Source organism: Callospermophilus lateralis, chromosome 2 (assembly GCF_048772815.1).
Source record: "Callospermophilus lateralis isolate mCalLat2 chromosome 2, mCalLat2.hap1, whole genome shotgun sequence".
Classification (NCBI taxonomy): domain Eukaryota; kingdom Metazoa; phylum Chordata; class Mammalia; order Rodentia; family Sciuridae; genus Callospermophilus; species Callospermophilus lateralis.
In genome coordinates, this window is record NC_135306.1 from 132,292,981 (window position 1) to 132,320,751 (window position 27,771).

The window sequence follows — 27,771 nt, forward strand, 5'->3', positions numbered from 1 at the left end:
GAACATGCTCCGTCATAAACATATAATCCAGCTGCTGCTGTCAGGGTGCTCTGCTCCCTGGCCCACTCTTGCTGCTCAAGGAATATGAGGCAGACTAGCGCCTGTAGGTCGGTGTACAGGCATCACCCTCCTTAGCTGGAGATTGGTGTGATCATGTGCAGTCTATTCCTAGTAAACACTTCTAAAGCCATTGAAAAGCATATTCCTCAAAACTAAAGATTCTCTCTATGTAATATAGCAGTACTTTCCTCTCTGCAAACTAAGAAATTAGGTTCATTCTGAAATACACATTACCAGAGGAACTTGACCTTTGGATACCTCAGATGAACGCAGCTTTGGGTCCTGGGGACACTCTGGGTACAGCAATCTTCTTTCTAGTCAAAGCCCGAAGTTATCTAGCTCCATAAAATCCAGTAAGCTTTAAGTGAGTGATAATGGGTTAACTTGTTTTTAGAAATCACATGTTGATGTCATCCCCTTTTCAGGGAAGTGTATATACCTATTATTGTTAAGAGCCTTAAAGACTCTCTCTGTGCTGGCAGAAAGTGCCTCATCAGCTCCTGAGTACCAGTTAAGAGACAACAGTGTCAACTCCTTTTGGCTTCTGGGGGGAAGTTTATCTTATTAACTATCATTAGATAATCCAGGTTTAATGAACTTGTGCTGTGCTCAGTGACAGCTTGGGGAGTGAGGGCTTGTAGACCTGCATGCTCTGCGTCTCCAGGCATCCATCAATTTGGTGCCAGAGTGAGCATGAAGGGAGAAGGCTCCCACTTTATCAAACCAGCTGACACCATTTATTGTATGCAAGGGCAGGACCAGACGTTTTTAGTTCCTGTCACAACATAAAGCAGGAGGAGTAAGCTCTGTTCCCATTTCCAGGTTCCCTTGGGAAGGTGGTGTAGTGTGATCGGAAAGGGTACTGACTGCATTGGCAAGCTGCGGGGCCTGGATTTTGGCCCTGGCTAGTCATTTGATTTATTCAATGTGTGTACTTGAATATAATTTGCTTGACTTTTCTGTATCTTGATTTCCTTTACAAAAAAAAAAAAAAAAAAAAAGAAGTCAGGATAAGGATTCTTCATAGCATTGTGAAAATTAAATAGGCTAGTGTACGTGAAAGCAATTTGTAAAGATTAAAAAAGAAATTAAACTAATTCTCAAAATTGAGACACAAACTCAAATACCAACCTGGCAGCAATGGGAACTTAGGTGTGATCATTTTACATGCTGTCCTTCTTGGGCAAGATTCTTGATTTATAAGATGACAGATGATAGGCAATAGTGTGTGCATTGGAGGCATAAATAGGGCCTAGAGCTTTTTATTCAGCAATTCCCAGGATGCATGTGGCTGTGTGTTGGCACTGCCTTCCCCATGTCAGGTGCGGGTGTTCAAACCTGGCCCTTCCACCAGGTACATGTGCACACAGTGTGGCTATTCTCTGAAAGGTTTGTTGCCTTCTGAAGCTTTGCTCAGATGGAAATTTAGGTCACTTTTCATGGTATTGACAACAGATGATTAATTGGAGCAGGAACTTCAGTGCTTTGGAAAATGCAAGGAGAAGGGTGGTCCTCTGAAGATTTTGTAAGGGTCTCACTACCATATTTATGGCTCTCATCTCATCTCCTCAGCATTCACAGAGCCCCTGGGTTTAAGTCTGTGCCATCAGCCAATACATCAGTTTCTAGCTATGTTTATTATACTGCCACTCTGAACTGACTTACCCTCTTGATTTATGTTGCTGCTTCATTACATTGAAGAATCCAATAACTAACAGTAAACACCCCACACCCTGAACCCACATGCTTTGCCAAAATGCTAGGTCCTGGCCAATGCCACATAAGTTAACGAGCTGTCTTTTTAATACATGGCCTGCAAGATGTTTTAAACCATGTTCCCCCCAGGTTTCAGCTTTGAAGTTGTCTGTTGTTTATGCTCAGAAGCAAAGACCCACTCAGAATGCCATTTTCTTGATTCAGCCATCTATGTGATTTCACTAAAGGGTGAATGCAGCTTCATTTCAGACATACTCCCTGAAGGCTGTTGTACATGGATGGAATATATAAGGAATATTCACATGGAGAAGCAGTGTCAAACCTTTCTGATAACTTTGGTCTCATGTGTCCTGGAGATAAAGGATCTGCAGAGATAGATCTCTTATGAATGAAAAATAGAAACTTCCTACTTCATACGGAACCTTTTAAAGATTCAGAGAAAACATGTAGGATTATTTTAAACCACTGGGATCAGGCCTGTTGACCCTGTCTTCAGATAATTAGCATTAACAAACCCTACCCTAAGAGTAAACTCAATCTCAAATATTGCTCATTTTCCAAAAATTCGTCAAAGCTGTTTTAAGACTATCTCATAGAAATCTTCATTATTTTATTGTGCTTAATAGAAGAAAATTAGCATGGTCACCCATAAACGGCTTTATTTATCTGTCAATTGAATTTCTATGACAGGGACATAGTAAATGGGATGTCTGTAGTGGGTAGGAGACTGAAATAAGTAGCTTCCAAGTTCCTTCCAAATATTCACAGAGGTAGTAAAATATAATGGTAAAAAATGCTTTGAATTAAATGGTCATGTAGGAATCTTGGTTCAGCCATTTATTAGCTCCCTGACCGTGAGCAAGTTAATTGACCTTGCCAAGACTTGGATTCCTTAATTTTTGAAGTTAATGATACCTACCCTATTGGGTTACAGCAAGGGTTCAATGTAATTATATATGTGTGAAACATAGCATGAACCTGGTCATGGCTCAACACATATGAGTTGTCACATGTGTCCTTGCCTTGACCTGTGCATTGAATTGCATGGTGTTTCTCACATCACACTTTTGCTTTTAGGATCCTCAGCCTGGAACACTTCATCCTGGGCAAGTGCCTCATTCTAAGCATCCTTTCAGGACTTGCTCAGGCAGTATCATCTCCAGGGCTACGGCACTGTTCTCAGTACCCTGAGCACCCTATGAGAGCACTCGCCCCTGCTGTCTAAAGGCTTCTGTCTCACTCTGTCTAGCAGAGGGCTTCACACATGGTAATGTTCATAATGCCTCACTGATTTCACTGGGAACTCTAGCTTCCATTCCTAAATAAAGGTGGCAAACGAGGCATCCGGTTCTGCCATTAATCTCATAAACACTTTGGCTTTAAACTCTCATTGTCTCATTGGGAGTTCTTTCTCTCATTTTTTTGATATATTTCTATATCAGACTTTTGAAAATCAATGGAAACTTTAAAAGATGGACTCTCAGTGCAGCTTATGGGTTGTTCTGGTGCCCTGTCCTATGGCTTTCCTCATGGAGGTTCCAGGGCATGTCTCACTCTCCATTTGTTTAAGTTGGTGTAAGATTCTTACTGAAGGGAGAATGTTCATTGAATATCTGAAGTTCACCAGGAGCCATCTCCTGACATCAGAACTTTGTATCTCTTGAAGTTCTGTTCAAATGTGATGCTTCATGGTGGCTAGAATTTAATGAGCTTATTTGGCATTAAAATTCAAATCTGTTTTCATTTGGTTAACACAAGTCAGCATTTTGGTTCAAGATGCTAATGATGATAATTGAACCCAAAAATCTGCATGACAAAAAGATGAGCTGGAGATTGGGAGGAGGGTAGAACACTGAGGCTACATCTGTATCAACATTTCTATACAGCGCAGAATGGATAGCTACCTATCCTATTTATCATGCCAATTATTCTAGGAGTGCTGGGAAACTTCATTTAATAAATTTGTGGGCCTCCAATGGTAAACAGATAAGTAGTCAATACAAGTTGTGTGTGTGTGTGTGTGTGTGTGTGTGTGTGTGTAGGGGGAGGAGCATTTGTTGAATTAAATGACCTCTCCTGTCCATCTGCCCAATAAATGAGAAGATGCCTAAAAAATAACTAATGTTTACCTTAACAAATCTTCACTGTAGTTTTACTTAGAAGGAAACTTTAGAAGAAGTGTGAGGGTAATTACTATTACAACCAAGAGTTTTCCCTCTGACTTTGGAGGAATTTTTTTTCTCTTTACCTCCCTGTGAGATCTCTCCAAATTTTCTTGATCAGCAGCAATGTGTGTGGCACAGAAAGTGAGTGTAGGTTTCAAGATAGCCTAAACCTGCTGTCCATATCTGAGTGTGGGGCTCAACGTTTCCCAAAATCCCTCTGCATGCTGGAGGCTGAGAACCTGTGTCTTTCTGGAATCCTATTGTGAGGCTGATGATCAGTTTGCTAAGAAAATGGGTTTATTTGGGTATTCTCATAGAGTACATAGTATTGAGGTTATGATTCACATGGAAAAAAAATAGAAAAGTTCTTGTTCTTAAGAGCACATAATAAAATAGGGACCAAGGGGACCCTTTGCTGAGTTAGCAGGCCATTCTCACCAGGGGTACAGCCCTGGGCAAGGCATATAACTACCACATTTATAAAATGGTGATTATCATACATCCCCTACTGAAGATGAGTCTTCACAGATGACCTTTTGAGCCCCTTTTATTGCTAAAATCTAGAATTTTATTTAAATTTAATTATAAGGGTGACTAAAAGGTCAGAAGAAGCTGAGAGCTTGGTCTGACTATGCACAGAGCTCTTGTTGAAAAAGCACTCACTTTTCAAACTTAGAAGGCCTCCTTTTAGGTTACTAAAACTTCTGGAATTCTAGATTTAATGGGACTAGAAAGGTTTGTGGGGACTAGAGAATAGGAGTCCTAATCAGGGACATCACCCTGAAACCTATTTCATTTAAAACATTAGCATCTCATACAAAATGAAGAGTAAGTCCTCTCCTCCCCCCTCCCCCCAAATGATCCTTCTAAATTCCCTCTTTTAAAGAAATTCTGCAGGACCTCCTCTCCCTCTACTCCTTCTAGATGAACTCACACTCATCCCTGAAGACCCAGGACATGTGTGGTCTCTGTGTATAAACATCACAGACGCCACAAGAGGGCCTTGTGCTTTTTGCTCTGTGGCACTTATTATGGCAGTATTAGAGCAAGTAGGGGCTTGCAGACTGACTACACCATAGCCAGCTCCTAAGAGCAGAGATGGTATTTTTCATGTTGAGTCTTCCGTGCCTAGGACATTGCAACCTCTACAGATTTTTGCTGAGTTCTCAGAATTAATTAGCTAGTATACTTTCTCCTGCAGAGTCTGCCCTGTCCTGTCCAAAACCCCTTTTGAACCCTGCTGTGAATCACTGCATGTAGGCCCTAACAGAACTTTGGTGCAGGAATCAATTTGCTAGCAAAGGGAATTTAGATAAGACCTGCACAGCTGGCATTCATAAATTCTGAATGGTGGTGACATCTGCCAGAAATGCATTTTACCTAACATAGGTGCTTCAAGTTACTTTGCAGCGAATTTACATATTTCACAGGTCTGGTCATCACTGCATCTAACCTAAAAAAATGCAAACAATTTACTGGGTACCACTGAGTGAATGCCTGGCACCTTTCTGGGCTGCTTTAAGACTGTCTTAAATATCTGTCAGAGGCAGTTGTGATCCCTAAGTCCTCCCTCTCATAAGCTTATTCTCCAAAATGCAAGCAAGAACTTCCTCCAAGCAAAGAGGCCAGGGGCACTGTCTGGCCCCAATTACCTACAGGAATGTTTTACAAATGGCCTTCCTTCTGGCCACAGTTCCTGTGGATCAAGTTCACACTGGTCAGAAAAACTCTGGGTGCAATTTTCTTAGAAGAGAGAAGTGAATTTATGGCTCCACACATCAGGGAGAGGAAAAAGAGAGAGTAATTCTTCTCACTGACCACTATGGGCATCTGACTCTGTGCAGCTATGGCCTTTGACCAGTAAAGGTCAAGGTTCAATGACTGTAGTTACATCAACTAACATGAACCATTCTGTCCTTGTGGCTCTTAGGGCTGAATCCATCCCCTGACTGTGCTTCTGGACATCTGGCCCCTGTTTTTCACTGAAGCAATTGAACTGCCTTTACCCTCTGCCATATTCCCAACTTGTTTCCCTCCCTTTGCCCTGACCCCATCTCATCCATTCCCCTCTGCTGCCCTTTGTGAAGACAGATCTGATCCTGTCACTTCTTCACTTCTAATCAGCCAATGGCTTCCAGTGCCTTGGGATAATTTATAAGTTCTTCATCCTGGCAAATGGCCCTCATGTGATCACTGGGCCTGCTTTACAATCTCGTTTGTCATTACTGCTGCCTCCTTCTAGCAAGAGAAAAGCTCTTTCTGTCTCCTCCATGTGGGTTCTTCTTTTTGCCTTTAAGCTTTTCTCATACAAGCTGTCCCTTCCTGGAATATTCTCCTTCCCCTCCCTAATTCCTACTTGACCTTTATCTCAGCCTATAGGACACTCTTTTTAGAAAAACTTCCCTCTCATTGTCCCCAACCGCCATTGTATATCTATCTAACCTTGCTTATCAGCTGGCCTTGCCTGTCTGTGCTGCTCACTAGGCTAAACTTCCAAGGGAGTGAGGGCTGACTTCTCTTATTCCTCCTGCAGTTTCAGAATCTTTCATGGTTATTTGGCACATAACAGGTGGTTCATTAATATTCAGTTGAATAAGTGACTGAGTGCATGCCTTGAAGAAATGATAACCCAGTTGACTCCTAAAATTTCAAGAGGTGGCAGGGAATTCTATACTGCACTCACCGTTACAGGTACAACGCACATTCCTGTAGAAACGTGGACACACAAAGCTGATGCGTGCTGTGCTGTAAGTCATGAGTGCATGGGAATCCAGGGACAAGCCTTGCTCACAGTGCTGCTCCTGACAGTCCAGGCCCGAGCAATTCTTTTCCAGGATGGCTGAGATGCGCATGACATTCTCCAGGTGTCGCCTGGCATTGGACAGCTTCTGGATCAGGTAGGCTGGTTTATAGAACTCACTGCTGTGCATCTCCACTGCAAACAGCATGTCCAGCTGGTTAGTGCCTGCCACGGGCTGGATGCTGATGATACGCAGGCTGTCCTGCTTCTGGGTGAGGACTGCATTCCGCAGGGTGCGCCGGAACCCGTGCATGTGCAATCCCACAAAGTCCTCAGGGGACACATTCTCAAAGCGGATGGTGACGGTGTTCTGCAGCATCTCGTGCACCAGCTGCTCCACGTGCACGACCACATCAATGGGCACCTGGAAGCGTCCGTCGCTCACAGACACATTCAGAACATACTTGCCGCTGTCCAGGCCACCCAGGGCAATGATTTTTCCATCATGACTATTCACTTTGAACAAGCTTTTCTGTTCTGATTTCAGGGCAAACGTGAGCACATCATACATGTCTTGATCTGTGGCATGGATCTTCCCAATGACCCCACCAGGAAAGTCATCCTCCATGGTGACAATGAAAATTTCCAAAGGAATGGCCGTGGGCTTGTGGATACTTTCTTCAATGACCCTCACACGAATGTAGGACTGAGAAACTTGCTGTGGCTTTCCTGAGTCCTTTGCCTAGGGCCACCAAGAGGCGGAAAAACAAGGAATTAAGAAAAAAAATCATACTAATAAAAACCCCTCAGAAGACGTCTGTACCTTTAACTGAGTTTGCTTTTTCCTCAACCTCCTGTCATGACTGTGTAAAATGCTGAGGATCTGCATTTAAGTAAGGGGAATGATTTATCACCTTCAATCCCCATATGTGCACTCTGTTATGGACAATAAAATGTGTCAATACAACAATGCTGGTGGGGGTGAAGAGGGAAGGAGGATGGGGGTGCTATGAGACCCAGCATGCCCACACAGGCTGGCCTTATTTTCCTTGTGGACAGAAACCACAGGAAAAACTTCATAAAATGGTATTCCCAGTTGGAAAAGGGATCTTTGTTCTCTGTTGCATTCTTTCCTTTGGATTGGACCAGATGCCACTGTTCTGTATATTTAGGAAACGACATTTTATTTAACTGGGAATTATATCAGAGTGAATAAAAAAAAAAAAAAAGCACACCAAAGGGAAAAATAGTTAGCCCCCAAAACAATAACAAAAAACATCAAACCTTTTCTCTCTCTTCTTGAAATAAGCATTGCTGCAACAGCCACACTGACAGAAGATCTTTACTGAACTCCTGCCACACGCAATGTGGAGGCAGTCAGTGATGTAGGGCTTTGGAGGGAGGGAAGAGTCCCAGGGGCTGGGTCCACAGGGTGGGTATCTGAGATAGTGGGGCCAAAGGCTAAATGAAATCGGGGGAGATGTATCATTGCATGTGGAAGGCAGTGTAAGAGCAAGTGCTTGGACATCACATATGGGCCAGAATTTGAATCTTAGTTCTGCCACTCATTTCATATCCATCTTTGAGTAAGTTGCTCAACTTCTCTGAACCTCAATTTTGGTCTCTTTAATGTGAGTAAAATAGGAGTATGTATCTCACAGGGTTCTTGTATGTTGGAGACCAAAAGAGAGTGATTGCAAAGTACTTAGCACAGGCCTAAAACATATAAATATTTTGAATGTGATAATTCACGTGATTATTGCCATTTTTATTACTAATGTCACCCTCATTATCTATTTGCTTAGCAATGTGAACCAGAGATACTGGATTGGAGACTTCCTATAGGAAGAGATAAGTTTGGTGAAAGATGAACTTAAAGTCAAACAGTAGACAGCTTTAAAATATCAGTGACGAGTTTGAACTCCAGGCCAGAGGTTCCAATGTCAGAAGCTGGAAAGGTGGCAGAAAGGCCTGAAACTGCTAGGTATTTGGTAATGGGCCTGTGGTCAGAGGAGGACCAGAAGGTGTTATCTACCCCCAAACCCTGAAATTCAAAAGTCTGAAATTTGTGGGTAGAATGTGGCTTGCAGGGCCCAAGTTTTCAAGCACTGTAGTGCTTGAGTTTTAGTTTAGAGCTAAAGTATTAGTTGAGGGCAGGAGTAAGCAAACATTTTCTGCAAAGGGCTAGACAGCCAATACTTTAGGCTTTGTGGGTCATATGGTCTCTATCACAACCACTTAATTCTGTCCTTAGGGCCTGGAAGTGGCCACGAAGCATGGGTGAGGCTACATCCAATAAAACTTGATTTAGAAAAAAGAGCTGAGGGCAGGATTTGGCCAAAGGGTTATAATTTGTTCATCTCTCACTTAAGAAAACAAATAATTGAACAGGAATGATTGATCCAGGAGGGATGAGTTAGAAGAAAATGAGCAGAGGAATTACCCAGGAAGCTCTGATAGAATAGTACGTGTATGGGGCAGTAAGATGGCAAAGGGAGCGTCACTGAGGCACCCAGAGACCTTATAAAGGAAGAAAACATGGGCAGTGGTGGTAATTTATTTCAAGGTACTAGGAGGATATGGCCTGCTATGGGGTTTGCAAAGCCTGAGAGATGATATCTGCTTTCTAACAACTAGACAGAAGATGGAAACACTGTACTCCCTGCTGTGAGAAGACACTGGAAAACTCTTTTGGGCCTTGAGTCCCTATACTGTGATATAAATTGTTAAAAGAGTGGCAGCAACTGAAGAGTTCACTGGCATGCCCAGAGCTGGCAGTTATTAATTTGGATGGTTTCAGGAGTAGAACAAGCTATTACTTATCCAAAGAGATAACATGTACAATGTGTGTGTGTGTGTGTGTGTGTGTGTGTGTTGCTAGGAATGGAACTCAGGGCCTCACACATACTATGACTGAACTATTCCTTCAGCCCTTAACATCTAACATCAAATCTATACAAATACAAAGGATTGCTATTTTTATCATTGCCACTATACATACTTGGTGTGGGCTGCTCTCTGTGGGCACCTGTGGGTTGAAAAGTCACTCAACTTTACTGATGGAATCCAAATCTGAGTATCGGCACAGTTCACATGGGGGAACTCTTGTGTTCTCTCTTGGTGTTTTTGCTCCCCTTTACATCCTTTGCATGCCCTCTATTTTTGCCTATCTGTCCCACTTCATTTCACACAGGCTAATGACCTGGAGGAGAGATCCTATAAGGCTAGTGCCAATTGAGTCTTTGGTCTCTCCCTGCCACACTAGGGAGGTCTGGCAAGCAGAGGACATACTATGACTAACTTCCACTAAGGAAGTGACTGGTAGCTTCCTCAAGTAGGGTAATGTGGCAAACAATGCTCAGTAGAGAGCCACAAGCTTTAAACAATGAGTTTCTTTGGGGATTAATTACAATCCCAAGAGTCTTAGAATGCCGACTTAGGTGAAGTGACTGTCTGCCAGGCTCAACCTACAGAAATGTCCTTCCTGAACCAGGCAGCTTCCCTTCCTTCCTGTTCAATTTCACACACACAGGCCGCTTTTATTGGTGTGAAATTGAATTTGAGATTAAAAGGGGAACATTCCTTCACAGTAATGAATTATGTTGACTTGTTCGACAAAGAAAAGCCAACCGACAGGCAGTGAAACAAGCACAGAGAGACAGGCAGCCTGATGTGGACAGAGAACGAGGCCATACCTGGACACAGAGCACGTATTCTGGAGATTCTGTGTGCTGGAAGACCACCGCTGACCGAAGGATCCCATGAGGGTCCAACACAAACTCTTCCTCTTCATTTCCCGACAAAATGGAGAAGGAGAAGGGAGGCCCATTGTGAAAGGAATCTCTGTCTGTTACCACCAGCTGCAAGATGCTGGTGCCTACTGGCTTATTTTCCTGCATAACAGTAAAAGATAAAAAGGAAGATAAAAATTACACTTCTCTTCACATTTTTTTTAAAATCCCTCAACGCTGGTGGTGAGTGAAAAGCTAGGAACTGGGCTTTAGTGGAAGGGGTTCTCTGTGACATCCTCTTGCCTTCTCAACATGCTGGTGTTGGCAAGCATCCTCTTTCCATCAGTGTCTGCCTCATGAGATGATGCTCTGTAGATGAGAACACAAGGTCCTCATGTTGAACCGGCTTATAGGTTCTCAGGATAATGTGGGGTACACCTTGTCCTTCATCAGCCCAAAGTGCCCAGCATTTATCAGGAAACCTCTGGGATTGTTCCCATTTGCATGGCTCTCTCCAGTCTTGGTGGCAACACTGGAGATCTTCTCAGGCCAGGAGAAATCTCTCCTGGTGGGGTGCTCTTCTTCACACTCATAATACGAGTATGCTGAGGTCAAACACTGTGACACAATGTCACAACATTGGATGTTTTGAGGGGACATGCTGGCAATTTCCCAGTCAATATGCAAAAGCACAGTCCAGGTGGAAGACGAAGCTTTTATAACCCACCCTAGAATACAGTTTTGCCATGTTTCTCTAGAAGAGAGAAGGGGGATGGAATATTCCTCAACTTGAAAATAAAGAGAAAGGGAATCATTGCATCATCAGTCTATGGAAACCCTGATGCTATATTGTGTTATCTTACAGAAACCCTCACTCTTTTCCCCAAAAGGAGAAAACAAAGACTCTTTGCAGTTCTTTCTTGAGGTTATCTTCTCTTTGAAAATGCCGAACTAAATCCTCCATAGCACAGGCACCAGTTTCCTTGCCCCCCTCTGTTTAGACTTCAGTGCTACCGTGGTCTGGGTCTGAAGTCAGCTTTGTTGGCTCCTGCCGCCTGATGGCATCGACTCAAGGATTAAATGGGTTTGAGCTGCAGAGATGGAGACAGTGATACGCTGCAGTGTGGAGGGCAGGCCCACTCAAGTTTTGTGTGCCAAATTAGCCTTATAAAAACCATATGTTGGAATAAAGAAATCATTCTGGCTTGGGGAAAGGAAGGCATGCTTTTTTATTTTTTTAGTTGTAGATGAATGCAATACCTCCATTTTTATGTGGTGCTGAGGATTGAACCCAGGGCCCCATGCATGCCAGGCAAGCACTCTACCACTGAGCCACAACCCCAGCCCGGAAGGCATGTTTTTTTTTTTTTTTTATATTTATTTATTTATGTATCTTTTAGTTTTTAGGTGGATACATTAGTTTGGCATGGGTTTTGAAAGAGGAAGGGAATAGAACCTCGAAGTTCTCCTGCTCCTTTTTTCAAGTGCCCTCTTGGTCATCATAGCTTCCCTCTGGAACCCATCGTGGAGAAAACTCAGCCCAGGGAAGATTTACTCTTCTCCATGAACAACATACTCAGCATCACACAAAGCAGGAGATTTATTGATTTGTTTGCTCACTCTATAAAGGCCATTTCCTCCACAGACTAGAAGGAGAGAGGGAGAAAGAATGTGTGCCCTCGGGGTCACCACATGGAAAAGAAAGGTGCCCAAAGACACAGACAGGCCTGGCAGAGGGGACCCCACCACCACTCCCAGACTGACTTGCCATCTGCATTTGAAAACAGTCTGCCAAGCCATGGATATGTGTCATAAAATGAATCACGTGTAGGCAAAGCCCATTTTGTTGTGGGGGGAGGTAAGCAGAGCCTGAGAGGAAAGAGTGCCATGGGGGGCAATGGTCATGGAGGTGAGCAGGCACAGGCCTGGGTGAAGCTTTGTGGAGGCAGAAGGGTGATCAGCATGCACAGCTGGTGAGAAATACAAGGGAGAAGAGGAAATGCAACTTCCTCTCCAAAGGAAAGGATTCCACTGACACACAGGGGCTGGAACCAGCAGGTAGTTGCTTGCTCTGATCCCTGGACAGCTCAGCAGCATGGGGGCTGAGGAAGCCTGCTGTGGGTGGCCATACTCAGAGTCTTCGATGTCATCCCAAAGTGTCCCCTCAAGATCTGGCTACTCTCATCTTACTTTCTACCCACAAAGCCCTGGTAGCAATCCTGGTAGCCCTTGGGGGTAATTCTGATACCAAGCTGGACAAGGCAAGAGATGATTCTCCAGTTCAATTTCTGTCTCCTCCAAGCCCTCTGCGCTGACGGTATGTCAGGATTGATCCAGCTTAGGTTGGGTATCCAGCTTCTAAAAATATAGGGAGGTAAAGGAAGCTCAGCACCTGGAACTGTGCTCATGAAATATCTTCTGAATAAAGAGTAAATGGGAAGAAGATTCATTTTCTCTGAGAGCAGAATATGAGCTGTAAGTTACCTTATCCTGCAGTCTGATTTTTAGAAGCAGGTGAATTTAAAGGGCTAAACAAATTGCCCATGGAAGATTAATTTTAATGAGTAGCAGCTCTACCCTGATGCCAATCTCCCTTTGAATAATGAGATTGTTCTTATCAATCTCCCTCCCCTGTCAGAACAGCACAAAGTTGCTTAAAGATTGCCTATCGTTACAGAGTTGTTGGGTTTTCCCGCCCCCCACCCCCGCAAAGTCAGACCCAAATTCAAATCCTGACTCTACCACTTACCAGCTATAGGATCTTGGGTGAACTACTTAACCTAACAATCCTTCTCTCCTTCTCTCAGGTGGAGGTCAATCCACCGTCCTATTTTATAGGTTGCTGTGGGGATAGATAGTGTACATAAAACATCTGATACATGAAAGTACCCTGTCCTGGATACCTCTTAGAAACATTTATTCATCAGCTGTGGTAGAAGAATCAGGCTTTTTCATACCTACTAAGAAATAATAAGAAACCCAAATGAATGCCATGGTCTGAATGTTTATGTTCTCCCCGAAGTCATATGTTGGTATAAAATTCCCAATGCAATAGTATTAAGAGGTGGAACCTTTGATAGGGATTAGCATCCTTATAAAAGAGGCCCTGAGGAAGCTTGTTTGCTTTATAAACCATGTAAGGACACAGCTAGAAAGCTGCATTATGAAGCAGAGACCAGACACAGAATCGGATGAAGCCTTGATCCTGGACTTCCCAGTCTCAAGAATGTAGACAATAAATTTCTGTTGTTTATAAATTACCTAATCTATGGTAAACTCAAACCAAATAAGACAGGGAGGGAAACACAGCACAGGAAGTGGGCTGAATGCATACAGATGAGTGCCTGGCAAGTGAGATCTGCTTACCTGAATCACAGCAGTATAGTTGGCAGGTGTAAACACTGGGCTGTTGTCATTTACGTCAGAGATATCGATGTTGACAGTTGCAGTTGATGACATTGCAGGAACACCACTGTCTGTTGCCTGGACAAGCAGTGAGTATCCAGACACCTGCCAAGGCACAAAGAGGTGACAGTAAGAAACAGCAGCACTTCTTTTCTTCTGGGCACTCAGGAACTGCAGGTTCCCACTCTGCTTTGTTATAGATCAGCCACCTTTCTGTGGTTCTCTAGCCCAGGTTTCTCAACATCTAACATTTGCAGCTGAAGAGCATTCTCTGCTGTTGAGGACACTGTAGGAAGGCTGAAGGCATCCCTGGCCTTTACCCACCAGGAGCCAGTATCACCCTCTGCCCAGCTTTAACAATCAAAAATGTTTTCAAACATTGCTCAGTGTCCCTGGGAGACAAAACCACTCCCTGTTAGAGCCACAGCTCTGGGCCCTTGTTTATCCCAATCATTGTCACAACTGGCCTGTCTGACTTACTAGTTTTAGTATTTGTGGAGGTAGGGAAATACAACACCCAGTGGATTCCATGTGCTTTTTAGCATCACTACTATGACACTTGTTTCTATATTTAATTTCTCTTTGAAGACACATGTTTTGGTCAAGAAAGACAAGGTTTAGAAACTCAGTTTAACATTTAATGGACACAGGAATATTCTGTACCATTCTTTATGGCTTAGATTCCTTCAGGTGATCTTTTTGTATCTGCTCACTTAGGGCTAAAGTTACTCAGGAAACTAGTGCCACAGGATCCTAACACTGAAGGTACTTTTCCGCCCTCACTTGCAGATGGACTGAAATTTAAGCCATTCTGAAAGACACATATTTGCTCTTTCTTTTCCAACCTCCATATATAAACAATTGCCAGCTGCTATTATTGGCAGGGAGTCTAATCCAAATACTCCACACTCCATTTTAATGTGTCCCTATTTATTCTCAATATTTAGAATAGAGAACCTTGCTATTTATACTCATGAAGCCTGTGCCCCTGATTCCAGTGGAGATATAGGTGTGGATGGGAAAGGAGTTGGTCTTGAATAGCTTACCCGTTCCCGATCCAGTTTCTTCTTAACCTTTACAAGTCCCAAAACAGGATCCACTGCAAATTCATTGTCCCGATCTCCACTCACAATGGAAAAATGAATCTGTGCATTGGGCTGGCTGTCTACATCTTCTGCTATTAGCTTCATCGAAACCAAGAAAAACATAGAAAAGACATAACACATGAGACAGAGAAAGGTTTTATTCTTAGAGTTCCAGAACTGACAGAATTCCTAGGAGCTCAGCTCACTAATGCCAGTGATAAGCCCCAGTGGAGCCCCATCTCATTCTTTGCTAATTTCCTCTGCCTACAACCTGGTGCTTGTCATGCTTGATTTTCCTCAGGCTTGAGACAGTGAGAGCCCAAAGTCAGCTGATGGTAGTGCTTTCATGATTCCTTCCCAATTCTGCAAATAGTGGTTTCTGCTACAGAGTCGGACATTCTCTAAACCTATGCATTTTCATGTAGAGAGGTATAAGAATATTCCCTTTTACCACATAGCCAATGTGCTGCCCACTGTCTACTACTCTGTATTGTTTATGTTCATATTTATATGCACTGGAAGAGTCTTATAATATCCAGGAACGAGAGAGGGATTGGAAAGTCCACCTCTAATGTATACAGCAGAGGGCTGCAGCCACCTACATCCTGATGCTGGGGTAATCAAAGGAGAGATGTTTGGGTGGAAGAGACTTGTCTCACTCAGGATTCAGTAAGTATGATATCTCATTTTCAAAATGTAATTTGTGGCATAAGAAAACCTGAGTTCTCCGAACACATGGCTTGTTCTAAATGTTATCACAAAAAATTCCTTCCCTAAAGGGCTCCTCCAAGAGTGGCCCATTTGTAGCTGCCCAACTCTGTAATTGTATGGGTGGTGGTAGAGGTAAGCCAAGTTTAGTTTATCTTTAGCCACCCAATAATTTTTATTATAAACTAGCAAATTATAGCATGCATATTTATGGGTTACAAAGTGATGTTATGATTTATGGATATAATGTGGAATAACTATTTTAAGCTAATTAACAACCCATCACCTCAAATGTTTGTGGAGAGAACACTTGAAACTTATTCTCAGTGATTTTGAAATGTACAATATATCCTTATCAACTATATCTACCATACTGTGCAGAAAAAAAAGTAATCTTCAAGCTACCTAATAACTTATCATCTAAGTTCATATACTAGTAGGAACCATCATTAAAAATTCTTTACATGGTCTGTTTTGGTTTCCTAAAAAAGTATACACTCTGGGAAAAAAAAGTCACTATAGCCTTGATATAAATTAATCTATCTAATCCACGCTAATGTACAAACTGGAGATGATACCATTGAAAGGCTTGTGTCTGACTAGCACTGTGGGGACACAAAGACACTGAAAGGGGAAAGTGAAGAAAATCCAACAGAGACTTTGTTAACTTCTTCGTTATAATGAGTAATAATAGTCTCAGACATCTAGACATCCCTGGCACTTACCAGAATGACAGACTCTCCCACCAAGGCATCTTCACTGATGACAGCACTGTAAACATCTTGACTGAACTTGGGAGGGTTGTCATTCACATCTGTGAGGTTGATGCTCACAGTGGCCGCAGCACTGAGAGCTGGGGTGCCCCCATCTTTAGCTTCTACCACCAGGTAGAATTTTCTGCATAGTTCATAGTCCAGGACTTCCGAGACAGAAATACCCCCTTAAAGAAAAATGGGGAGCTTTAGATTTGATTAGGGAAAAACATTGGTCAGCCATTCTATAATCATGGTAATATTTACAACGTCATCTCTAGCCAAGAATTTCAGATATTCAGGAATTTATTTAATGCCTCCCTGAAAGCATTCCAGAAATCTGATTAATGCTTTCAGTAAAGCATAGCTATCCATCAAACACAACACTAAATAAATGAAAAATCTTTGCATGTTCCTGCAACAGTTTCTGAACATCTCTCAAGAAGCATGAAAATCTGCTCATGCAACTAGGGAATAGGAACAGGGGCAACCATCCCTGGTAAGTGTCTTCCATTTCCTCGGGTGGACCCAGGTATACCCAGGATGAGATGAGATGTGTAGATATGATCATATGATCCTGCTCCTTGTCAGCAAGTAAATACTTGCAGACTTAGCTGAAATTGAATTAACCACAAAGGTGCTTTGTCAAGTTATGAAATGCTTATTTCAAACTATTATGGCACAAAAAGGGTAAAAGTCTCAGAAATCTCAAGGCATAGTGACATAGGAAAAAGGATCTACATGGTAATCAGACAGTGGTCAAATACTGAGTGTGAGTTTAATGTCTTTACATATAGAAAAGAGATGATAATGTCCATGTCATAGAGTTGTCTAAATTAAACAATTAGAACAATTGAAAACTCTAGTTAGGTGCCACCTCTAGGAAAGGCTCTTTAAGGGCTACATCACTCCTCACCTAGCCCTGTCTGGTGAGAAGATCTAGCATACTCTGTGTCTGGCAGATGGTCTTTGTACTACCCATACAGCAGTTCTCAAAAACAAAACTTTTCTCTCACTTGGAAAACAATCATTAGGACAGGGAGAAGGTCACATCCATTCACATTTCCAGAGAGAGGACTTCTTCGGTTACTAAGACTGCTAACAGTCCTCTTCTACTTAAGGTGAGAAATAGTAGACATACCTACCGCAGAACCTCTTTGTCCCTGTAATTAAAATTTCCTAGCACTTCTCACCCCTCCTGCTTTATTTTGCAACCCAGTCTTGTTATCCAATGCCAGATTTAAATGGTACTTACCCATTTCCCCATGGTGTTCATATACAATGGTCATAACTAGACAGATTAAAGCTAACATAGTTAAATAAGGGAAGTCCCCATACATTTTAATTTGAATTAATGACCTTAATAAACAGAAGCACTGCTGAGAGAAGCTGCTAGTGCAATTCCTTACCAATATTTCTAGTCAAAAGTGAGACCTGTATCTCCTGCATGCTTGATGTTCCAGCAGTTGGTAGTGTTACATTATATTGAGGTTAGAACATGAATTCCAGAGTCAGGAAAAGCCAAGTTCATATCTGGGATAATCCATTTACTAATGAACACTGGGGAAAAGGTGTAACCTCTCTGAAGCTTTGCTTCTCTTATTTGGAATATATGAGAAACACCTAATGTGTTAAGAGGAATCTGGCATGTTTGCCACGTTAAATAGTGCTGCTAATTATATCTCCTTATTTGTATATGGTGACCATCCCCAAAGAGAGTTGAACCCTCTTTGCCACCTTCTCAACAGGTACATAACTCCTCAGGTGATGAGGGAAATAGGCTAAAAGGTGGGAAGATGTGAGAGTCTCATTTTCCTTATTTACAAAATGTGAGGCACCTTGCCTATCCACAGGAGGATTGTTTAACAAATAAGAATATCCACAAAAGGGCTTTCAAATAAAAATACAAATTCTATGAAAACACAAGAGTAGTATGCTTAGCCTTCCAAGAATATACAAACACCTTTTCTGAATAACCCTCTTTACTTACCCTAAAATGCCTCTACAATTTATTAACTCTCTATTAAAGATTAAGCCCAAGGGCTGTATTTGGTTTTTTTTTTGTTTTTTGTTTTTTGTTTTTTTGGCTTCTAGGCATATTTTCCCTAGGTGATGCTGCACATCCCCTCTAAAGTTTGAAGAGTGCGGTGAGAAACAATGATGTTCTAATCAGGAGGAATGAGCAGGGCTTAAATGCAGTGCTATGTCCACCAATTGGTAGAGTCTATGTGGGGTGCTGGTGTGGTAAAGCCTGCAGGTCACCGGTGTAGATCATGACCAATGTCCTCCTTGGCCAGTGACCACAAAGCACAGTCTAAATATGGACAGAGGCAGGTGGAAGCTCATCTCTAGGATAATTTTCCAGCACATATGATCCAAATGAAATACACACACAAACACACATGGGTGTGTTCATGTTCAGAATGCAAATACTACTTCTTCTCAATGTGCTTCCTCTAGGGAAGCACATTGTCCATGGAGGAAGCACATTGCTCCTCCCAAACCTTCCTTGATAGAAATCTTGAAGCCAAACCTAGGGTCAAGTTTTGCCAAGTAAGTCCACAGCAAGAAGCCTGAAATTTATCAGGGGTATTCTTAGAAGCAGAGTGCTGGAGACTTAGCCAGCAGAACACCTGCTTTCCTTGTAAGGGAGGAAGGAGGAGGAAAAAGAGCCCACTAAGAAGGGGAGTTTGAGTTGGAGGAGAAGCAGGACATTGTGAGGCTCTGCATTCTTGGTTGGCTGCTATTTACCCACCTGTCTTTGGGTTGATTCTAAATTTTCCCTGCTCATTGCCAGACCGGATGAGATATGTAATCTCAGCATTGGTGCCAATATCTTTGCTAGTGGCAAAAACAGCAAGGACTTGGGTGCCAGGGGAGGTATCCTCAGGCACAGTTACCAGGTAGTCCCTCCTCTCAAACACAGGCGGGTTGTCATTAATGTCCAGGACAGTGATGGTGACCGTGGCAAAAGAGGAAAGGGACTGTCCAGGACTCTGGTCAGTGGCCCGCACAGTGATGTTGTAAGAAGACTGCTGCTCTCGGTCCAGTTGCTGCTCCAGGCTGATGATGCCAGACGAACTGTCAATGGAGAAGAACCCGTTGGCTGAGTCCGCCAGGGAGTACACAACCTTCCTGTTGATGCCTGTGGGAGGTGGCACAAGAATGTGAGCAGAAAAGAACATAGCTAGATGCTCTGCACTAAAATATGAATGTTTTGCTGAGTTTTAAAGGGCCACCCAGAGAAAAATAATCATTACAAAAATAGCTGTGGTACCACAGAAATGAAAGCTTCAGTTTGTTAAAAAAAATACAACTAAATTAAAACCTTTAAAAACTGGGAAAATATCGACAATAAATATCAGAATTCATTGGTTACTGTTAATGTATAACTCCCCTGTCCAAAACAAATTTTAAGAAAAAGTTTCAAATACTAATAGATACATGGGTAAAAATGTGACACAGAAAGATAAACAGAAACTAACTAGTAATATAATTAATGACTTCAAGAAATATTTATTCAGAATCTACCAGGCACAATTCTAGGTGCTAGAAGTTCCAGCAATGGGTGAGAATATAACATTTCTTAAGAAAGTTTTTACATTCCCGTGGGTCATGGCAGGGAGGTGGAAACCACTGGAGGATTTTGAGAGGAGAGTCATAGGATGTGGCTTAGAAATTAACTGGATCCCTTGAGCTTCTGGTTGTGTACAGACTGAAGGGCAGTCAGAGCAGAAGCAGATCCACCACTCAGCAAACCCTTGCAGGATTACACGGTTGTAACAATGGTGGCTGGAATAGGGATGATGGTGCCAGGAGTGGTGATAAGGGATGGGGTTCCAGTCTGAGCTTGTAGGTGAGGGAGTTCCAGATTCTGAACTAGGAGCCATGAGAAAAGAATGTTTTCTGATTCTGGAGCTGGTAGGATATGGAATGGAAGAGAAAGAAGCTTCCAGGATGACTTTTAGTTTTGACCTGAGCAACTAGAGAGATGGAATTATGACTTGCTGAGAAGGAGAGGGATGCAAGAGGACTGGATTTTGGATAAAAGACCAGAAACCCTATGAAGATTAAGTTTGAGATGGGTATTTGATATTCAGTGGAGAGTTCAAGTGAGAAGTTAGGTAGAAGAGACCAGAGTTAGATGGAGAAGCCCAAGCTGGAGCTATAAATCTGAATGTCATCAGTAGACAAATAACATGCAAATCCATGAGAATGGGTGAAGTCATGAGGGAGTTTAGGGGGATAAAGGAATCTAAGGGGTAGGGGACCCTGGAACATTCCATCAAGGAGGGGAGCAGATGTAGTCTGAGGGAACTTTCTAGCTTTGTGATTTTAAAAAAATTCATGTAGTTACCAAAACACCATCTTAACACATACGAGAGCTAAAACACTTCAACTAGGAAATATCCATCAACAACCAACAATTTACTGAATGATGATTGGGTTAAAGATTGATATAACTATTTTGTATGGAGGATCTCAGCACTTGAAAATGGTATTAATCACAAATTTGCTTTAGTCATTCTGCTTTATAAGAAGGAAAATGTAACAACTTTGTAGGAGTAAAGTGCCATATGATGCTAAAGGCTCTTTATGAAGACAGATGTCAGTTGGCGTCTTTGCTATGACAACCACCCAAAAGTGTCTTTGTGAAATATGGAACTCTAGAACATAGGATCTTAGAGGGGAGGGTCTAGCTATGCTTTTAATTATTATTATATTTTTACTCTTAGGATACCTTACCAAGGGGGCAGGCATTCTACAACAACAAGAGTTAAACATTTTACTCTCCCAACATACAATTTTCCTTAAACCCCAATTCCCAGCAAACCAATAAAATCATATATCTGAAGGGGATGACATAAATCGTATTATGTGGCTTTAACCAAAAGGTTGACACAGAGAGCTTTTTCTTGGTTCCATTCCAGAGAGTCCATTTTTTTTTCCCCCAAAGTTTCATCATTTACTTTTATTTCTCTTTCAAAACAACTACGCTGTAATATATAAACATCAACCTCAGGTTTTATTTGTGCTGGTATTGAAAACAAGAGGGCTTTCTTTTTCTCTTAAAGTCTCCTGAAATAAGGCTCTAGAGCAGAAGTCTTAGGGATGCTTTCTGGCTGTTTTCTAGAGTAGCTGCATGATTAAATTGTTCACCTAAAAAGTCCCTGGGGTGAACTTTTTAGGGATTTTAGGAGATCTGTACCTGGATATCTCACCTATTCAGCCCCAAAGATTAGTTTATGCAGGAAGGTAATTTCTGACACACTGTTCTGAAACAGGGTTGAATTAGAACAAGCAGGGGGTTGGATTTGCACTCTGCCACTCTTTACAGCAGCAGAGCCTGAAAGGAAAGTACATTTAGTGGCTGCCTGTGCTTCCTTCATTAGGACAAACAGCTCCAGTATAATTAAAAATATCATCGCCAGTGTTCCAGACCTTCCCCATTTCCCTTCCAGATCTCTTCAGAGGCACTTGGCTGGATTCTGATGCCCTAAGCATGAGATGCCCTGTTTGCGGAGATCCCTGCTCAGCGGGCTAGCCCTGTTGTTAGAGTGCTGCTTACAAGGCTGACATTAATCAGCCACACAAAGATCATGGCTCCCCTCCAGGCATATTCTGCTAATTTAAACCCAGTGACAGGATTTTTCCGTTTTACCCTAGCAGAAAACTATCCCTTCCCCGCACACAGCAAATTGCTGACCCACACTCCCCATACATATCTCTCCATACATTTTACTTCTGACAGTATCTTTGGCATTTGCACCAGGAGGAGCTAGGAGATTTATTGTTGCCCCCTTCTCTCTGTTATAATCAGACTGACATGAAAGCAAGACCAGAATAGCAAGGGACAGGGGACAAACATGCAAATAATATTATTAATAATAATAAACCCCTGCCAAATGACACCACTTAGGATTTGCTAGTTCTCAAGGAAAAAAATTGAGATAGATTTCTAGACCACATTAAAACCACAGTTTAGACACAATCACAATGGATTTCAATATTTTTCAGAAATAAGGTCACAAGATAAATGTCAATGCAGTGGCAGTACTTTTAGTGAGTCTTTGCTATGTTATCAGGAGATGCGGTGCTGCCTTTGTTCAATAAATTCAGGTCATGTCACTAAAGGGGAAACTTTCTTTCCGAAGGGGCTTGATAAATGCCATTCTTCAAATTGCCATCCTTTTACTACATATCCAGCAGAAAAGATGAACCCGAGGAGAAGACTTGCTTCCTAATTGGTCTAATGCTCCTACTTCATGTCACAATGTGTTACATTAAGGTATAACATTAATCCATCATTTGGCATTTGTGTTTTTAAGTATGTAATTCTCTTCTCCAATTTGAGCCTAATTTAATGAGGATGGAGCTACTTAGCTTCTTAAAATGCTAAAATGCCTGGCTACCAAGAGAAGTTTGACTTTCATTAGAAGTGAAGTTTTTGTGTGTTAACTGAGGCAAATGGAGCAAGCAGAATTTTATAGGATTAAAATCAAATAAAAACAGGATGATTAAAATCCATATTTGCTCAAAGGAAGTAATATATAGTGGCATTTTTATGGAATGGTGTTGGAGGAAAGAAATAGCACATAGATAGCTCTGCAGGGAAAGCTGTGAAATCCTGGGATGGGCTGCCACATCTATATTTTTTCTTTTGGAAAGCTTTGAAATGGCGTCTAGGTTTCTCTCAATTTGGCCAAAGGGGAAGATGAACCTCTGGACATGCACTGGCACAAAAGTCAAGATTTTTTTCCCTCTTTCTACATTTTTTATTGGTATATTATAGTTTTACATAATGATGAAATTTGTTGTTTCATGCACACAATGTAACAATATAATTTGGTCAATATCCCTCACCAGCACTTCTCATCTCTCTTTCCTCCTCACACCCCCTGGTCACTTTCCTCTACTGATCTCCCTTTGATTTTCACAGAATTCTTGCTTTCCCACCTATCTTTTCCTTTTTCCTGTCTAGTTTCCATATAGGAGAGAAAACATATGACCCTTGACCTTCTGAGTTTGGCACATTTTGCTTAACATGATTGTCTCTAGTTCCATCTATTTTTTTTTTTTACAAATTATATAACTTATTTTTTTTCTTATGAGTCAATAAGACTTCATTGTGTATATATACACATTTTCTTTATCCATTCATCTGTTGATAACACTTAGGCTGTTAGTTTGGCTACTGGCAATTGTGCTCCTATAAAAATGAGTATGCATGCATCACTATGGTATGAAAAGTCAGGTTTTAAATACTTTAAAATTAAAGCGGTATGGTCCAATCTTAAAGACAAAAGATTTTCCCTCTAGCCTATGATCTGAGCAAACTACACACATGTATTTGGGCAGATCACTGAACTTCACTGGGTCTTCACTGGGTAAGAGTGGCAGATCCCAGGTGAGCTGAGATCTGAGATTATCTTCCAGTACCACAACCTATTTTCAAATTCAACAAATAGAGCTGGTTTCATTACTGTTTCCAGTGGAATACCCTCTCTACCCAACTGCTCATTAAGTTTCTGGCTGATATCCACAAAGGAAAAATCTGCTTTAAGCTGGATCATAATGAGCTACTGGAATCTTCTGGATGGGAAGAAAGCTTAACATAGCATATTAGTATCATTTGATTAATCTTTCAAAATCCATTTGTATAGCTTAGATATACAAGCATATAGTTTTATGCTTCAGTGAGAAATAACCCCCAGTATTAGGATCATCTCCATGGATCTAGCCCCATGTCAGAGTAGCTCAGCTGTATATATGAGAATGTCAGAGATATTAGAATCAGAGTGAAACCAAATGACCAGAATCACCAATACAAAAAAATGTATCGAGATTATTTTGATCTGGCCTTTAGGCAATTTTTTTCTCCCTTCTTCCTGAGATTAGGATCCCCACGTTTCAAAGCTATCAAGAGCTATGCTATGCTATGTTCATTTTGGTGTCTTACACTGGCAGCTGCTCTGACTCCCTCTGTGCAGAGCCTTGTCTGTACATTGAATTCTGTGTCCCCCATCACCTTCACAGAATCTGGCTTATAGGTGGCAATAATGTGGTTGGTACTAAATTGCTATAAACTGACTTTTACAAAGACATTTATATGGAGTAGGTAACTGAAGAAGAAATAATTTGAAGCAATTTCAACAATTTTTGTTTATTTTTCTATTAATTTCATTGAGATGTCATGATTTACATATAACAACAGGAATACATTTTAAGGGTCCAGCTCCTGAATTCCAACAAATGTTTACATTATGGAACCCTATGTTTACTCTATGCTCCCATCAAGATACAGTGCATTTCAATCACCCTCCAAGTTCCTTCATATCCCATTGCAGTTGGTTCCCTGACCCTAGACCCCAGGCCACCTAGTAACTTGTCTCTGAGCCAGTACTTACTCCTGCATTTTATTAATGCCTATTTATCAGTGATCAAAACTGCATACATATTTAGATTCCACAGCCTTTATGACCCAGGCTTGGTGATTAAGTCATGTTCTTATTTAAGCTAAAAGGATTATCCTTTGAAGAAAAATGATAAACAAAGATTTGGTTCTTGAATATGTCATTGTGTTTCTTTGCTATGGTCTTATCCTAAGACAGTGCTGTTTCTTTTGAAAAAATGGAATGTTTCTATCTTTTTCACAGGAAATACTGGATATCACCCTTCCATTTAATAAAGATTTCCCAAGTGCCACCTGCTTGTGTGATCACTTTTGGCATGCAAATATGAGTTGGGAAATGTGGGACCCAAAGGCATCATCCCTAACTCTAGGAGCACAGCACCTTGATGAGGAATTACTTAACTAGGTAGTTGAGAGTTTGCTATGTGTCTTCTCCCAACTTCCCTCTCATATGAACTAGAACACCAGGTTCTTTTGAATGTGTCTCTGAGGTGTTTCTTGAATATCCTGTGGCAAGACTCCCAAGGCTCTCATTCCCTCTCAACTGAACTGTTCCAAGAGTCCTAATTGCCAACAACCACAGGGCATATCCCCTCCTGGCCAACTTCACCACAGTGGAGTTCCTAGAACTCTGGATCCAGGCTTTCTCCAGCAGCTGGGAATAGTCACTTCTATGGCTTTATTGATTCCACCAAACCTCATGTTGGACTTCAATTTTCACTGTGTGCCATTAACAGGTATGGGGTGATTAGGTCATGAGGACTCTGCCCTTGTGAGTGGATTAACACGTTAATGGATTAATAAATTAATTGTTAGTGGGTTATCTTTAGAGTGGGTCTGTTAAAGCCACTTTGGTTCTGTTTTGCCATTTGATGTCCTTCCCTGCCTTGGGACACTGCAGAGTTACCACCAGTAAAAGGCCTTTACCAAACATGGTCCTTTGACCTCCCAGCCTCCAGAACCATGGGGTTTTATAAAGTACCCAATCCACGGTATTTAGTTATGGCAACAGAAAATGGGCTAAGACAGTCACTGACTTCTCAATTCTTATAGACAGAAGCAAAAAGTTTTGATGATCGAACTCCAGTCCTTTATATCTGGCCATAACCCATCCTTCTGTTGTCATCTCCTGTTCCCCATCCATTGTGTTATTCCACTCCAGTCATGATCCAAGACACTGTGAATATTTACTTCTCCAGGCCTGTGTTCCTGATTTGCTTTCTACTGAGAATGTTGTCCCTTGCTCTCTTGTCAAAACCCTACATTCAGGGCTGGGGATGTGGCTCAAGCGGTAACGTTCTCGCCTGGCATGCTTGGGGTGCTGGGTTCAATCCTCAGCATCACATTAAAAAAAAAAAAAAAAAAAAAAAAAAAAAAAAAAAAAAAAAAAAGAAGTAAAGATGTTGTGTCCACCGAAAACTGAAAAATAAATATTAAAAAAAAAAAATCTCTCTCTCTCTCTCTCTCTCTCTCTCTCCTCTCTCTCTCTCTTAAAAAAGAAAAAAAACCCTACATTCTCTTTGTGGGGTCTCCTCTGGAACAGCTTGCTTTGTGTCCTTAGTTACTTCCTTCTCTTTGATTCCTTAATATTATTTTTGCATTATCATTAATTGTATGTGTGTCCTCTCTCCTACTAGATTAATGTACCTTTTGGATGAGGGACTGTTCTTATTCATTTTTATGTCAAGTATTGAGCACAGAGCCAGGCACACAAAGAGTGGTAAATGTTGAATTGCAGAGGAAACAACCAAGGACCAAAGCAAGTATACAATCATGATTATGAACCTGTGCAGGTGATGCAGATATTGTACATATGCCCACTGTAAATTTATGTGTTAAAATAATTTAAAAACGCCCAGAGGGTGCAATGTAGAGAAATCAGGAATATCTAAAAAAATCTATATAAAACATTTGTAAATATATAAAAAGTTATTGTTAAAAAGATAATAATCATTAGATTTTCTATAGTGAGGATCAGTTAAATAAATTATGGTACCTTCTCTCTATATATATGTTAGTACATAAAATGTCAAAGAATATAAAAGAATATATAATGATTTGGAAATATGTCTGTAAGTTAGTGAAAAAAATCATGTACCAAACAATATATAGTTTATGAGTTCACTTTGTACAGCCAAAAGGAAGAAGGCACTTCAAGTAATCAAAATGGTCCCCATGGTAAAAATGTTATTTTTCCTTTTTGCTTATTTTTCTGGGTTTTACACAGGGCACAGAACATATATATAATAAGTAAAATAACTATTATAAAAATCATGTATATGGAAAATAATTCTTTAATATCAATTTTAGAGAACAGTCAAGTTTTCAAGTTATTTTCCAATCCAATTTAATTCTCAACATACATACCATTTGACATAATTATAGAAAAAGATATGTATTGTATAGGCTTTTCTTCTGGGTATTTCCATTTTTCCTTTTAGTTCATCTTCAGAAAGATAGACATTACTTTAAAAATCACTTTTGTCAAAGATTTAATTATAAAATTATTTCAAGGAATATTTTTAAAACTAATTTTTACACTCAAATTAAGCAGTTAAAGAAAATGGGTAACCTAAAATTCTTCTCTCATCCTTTGTGAAAGGAATCCCATTATAGTCAAACAGATCAAACTGACTGCTTTTTTTTTTATCTTTGAAATATGCCTTTGGATGATATGAAATAAAACACAAAGTTACTATAAGGAGGTCCATAGAATTAGCAATGCTTTTTAAGTTAGCAATTACTGTACTTTTAAATAGACTCTCTAATTACTTCTGTTTAAAGTACCATTTAAAAGTTTTTTTTTCATTGAGTGATGACTAAAGCTGGCACATTCCTCAGGGCAGAATACCAACTCCTGGGGTCAATAGCTCCTTGGCTTTTTGAATAGTCAAAATAAGATACAAGGCAGTAGCAGTCACAGAGTCAGGGAGATCCTAAGAACTGCACCAAAAATCTCTAGAGGACCTGCCAAGTGAAATGAAAGCAGATCTCCC

At 41.1% G+C, this 27,771-nt stretch overlaps 1 protein-coding gene across 1 annotated transcript in view; it reads right to left on the bottom strand.

The window, feature by feature from the left end:
- Fat3 (FAT atypical cadherin 3) overlaps window positions 1–27,771 on the bottom strand; it is a 610,786-nt gene that overhangs the window by 34,556 nt on the left and 548,459 nt on the right. Inside the window, exons 14-19 of the mRNA XM_076843882.2 lie at window positions 19,118–19,507; window positions 16,336–16,550; window positions 14,864–15,001; window positions 13,779–13,922; window positions 10,377–10,574; window positions 6,625–7,423 (exon numbers count right to left, since the gene is read on the bottom strand). Coding sequence (XP_076699997.2) covers window positions 6,625–7,423; window positions 10,377–10,574; window positions 13,779–13,922; window positions 14,864–15,001; window positions 16,336–16,550; window positions 19,118–19,507 — 1,884 coding nt within the window. The remainder of the gene's footprint in view (window positions 1–6,624; window positions 7,424–10,376; window positions 10,575–13,778; window positions 13,923–14,863; window positions 15,002–16,335; window positions 16,551–19,117; window positions 19,508–27,771) is intronic.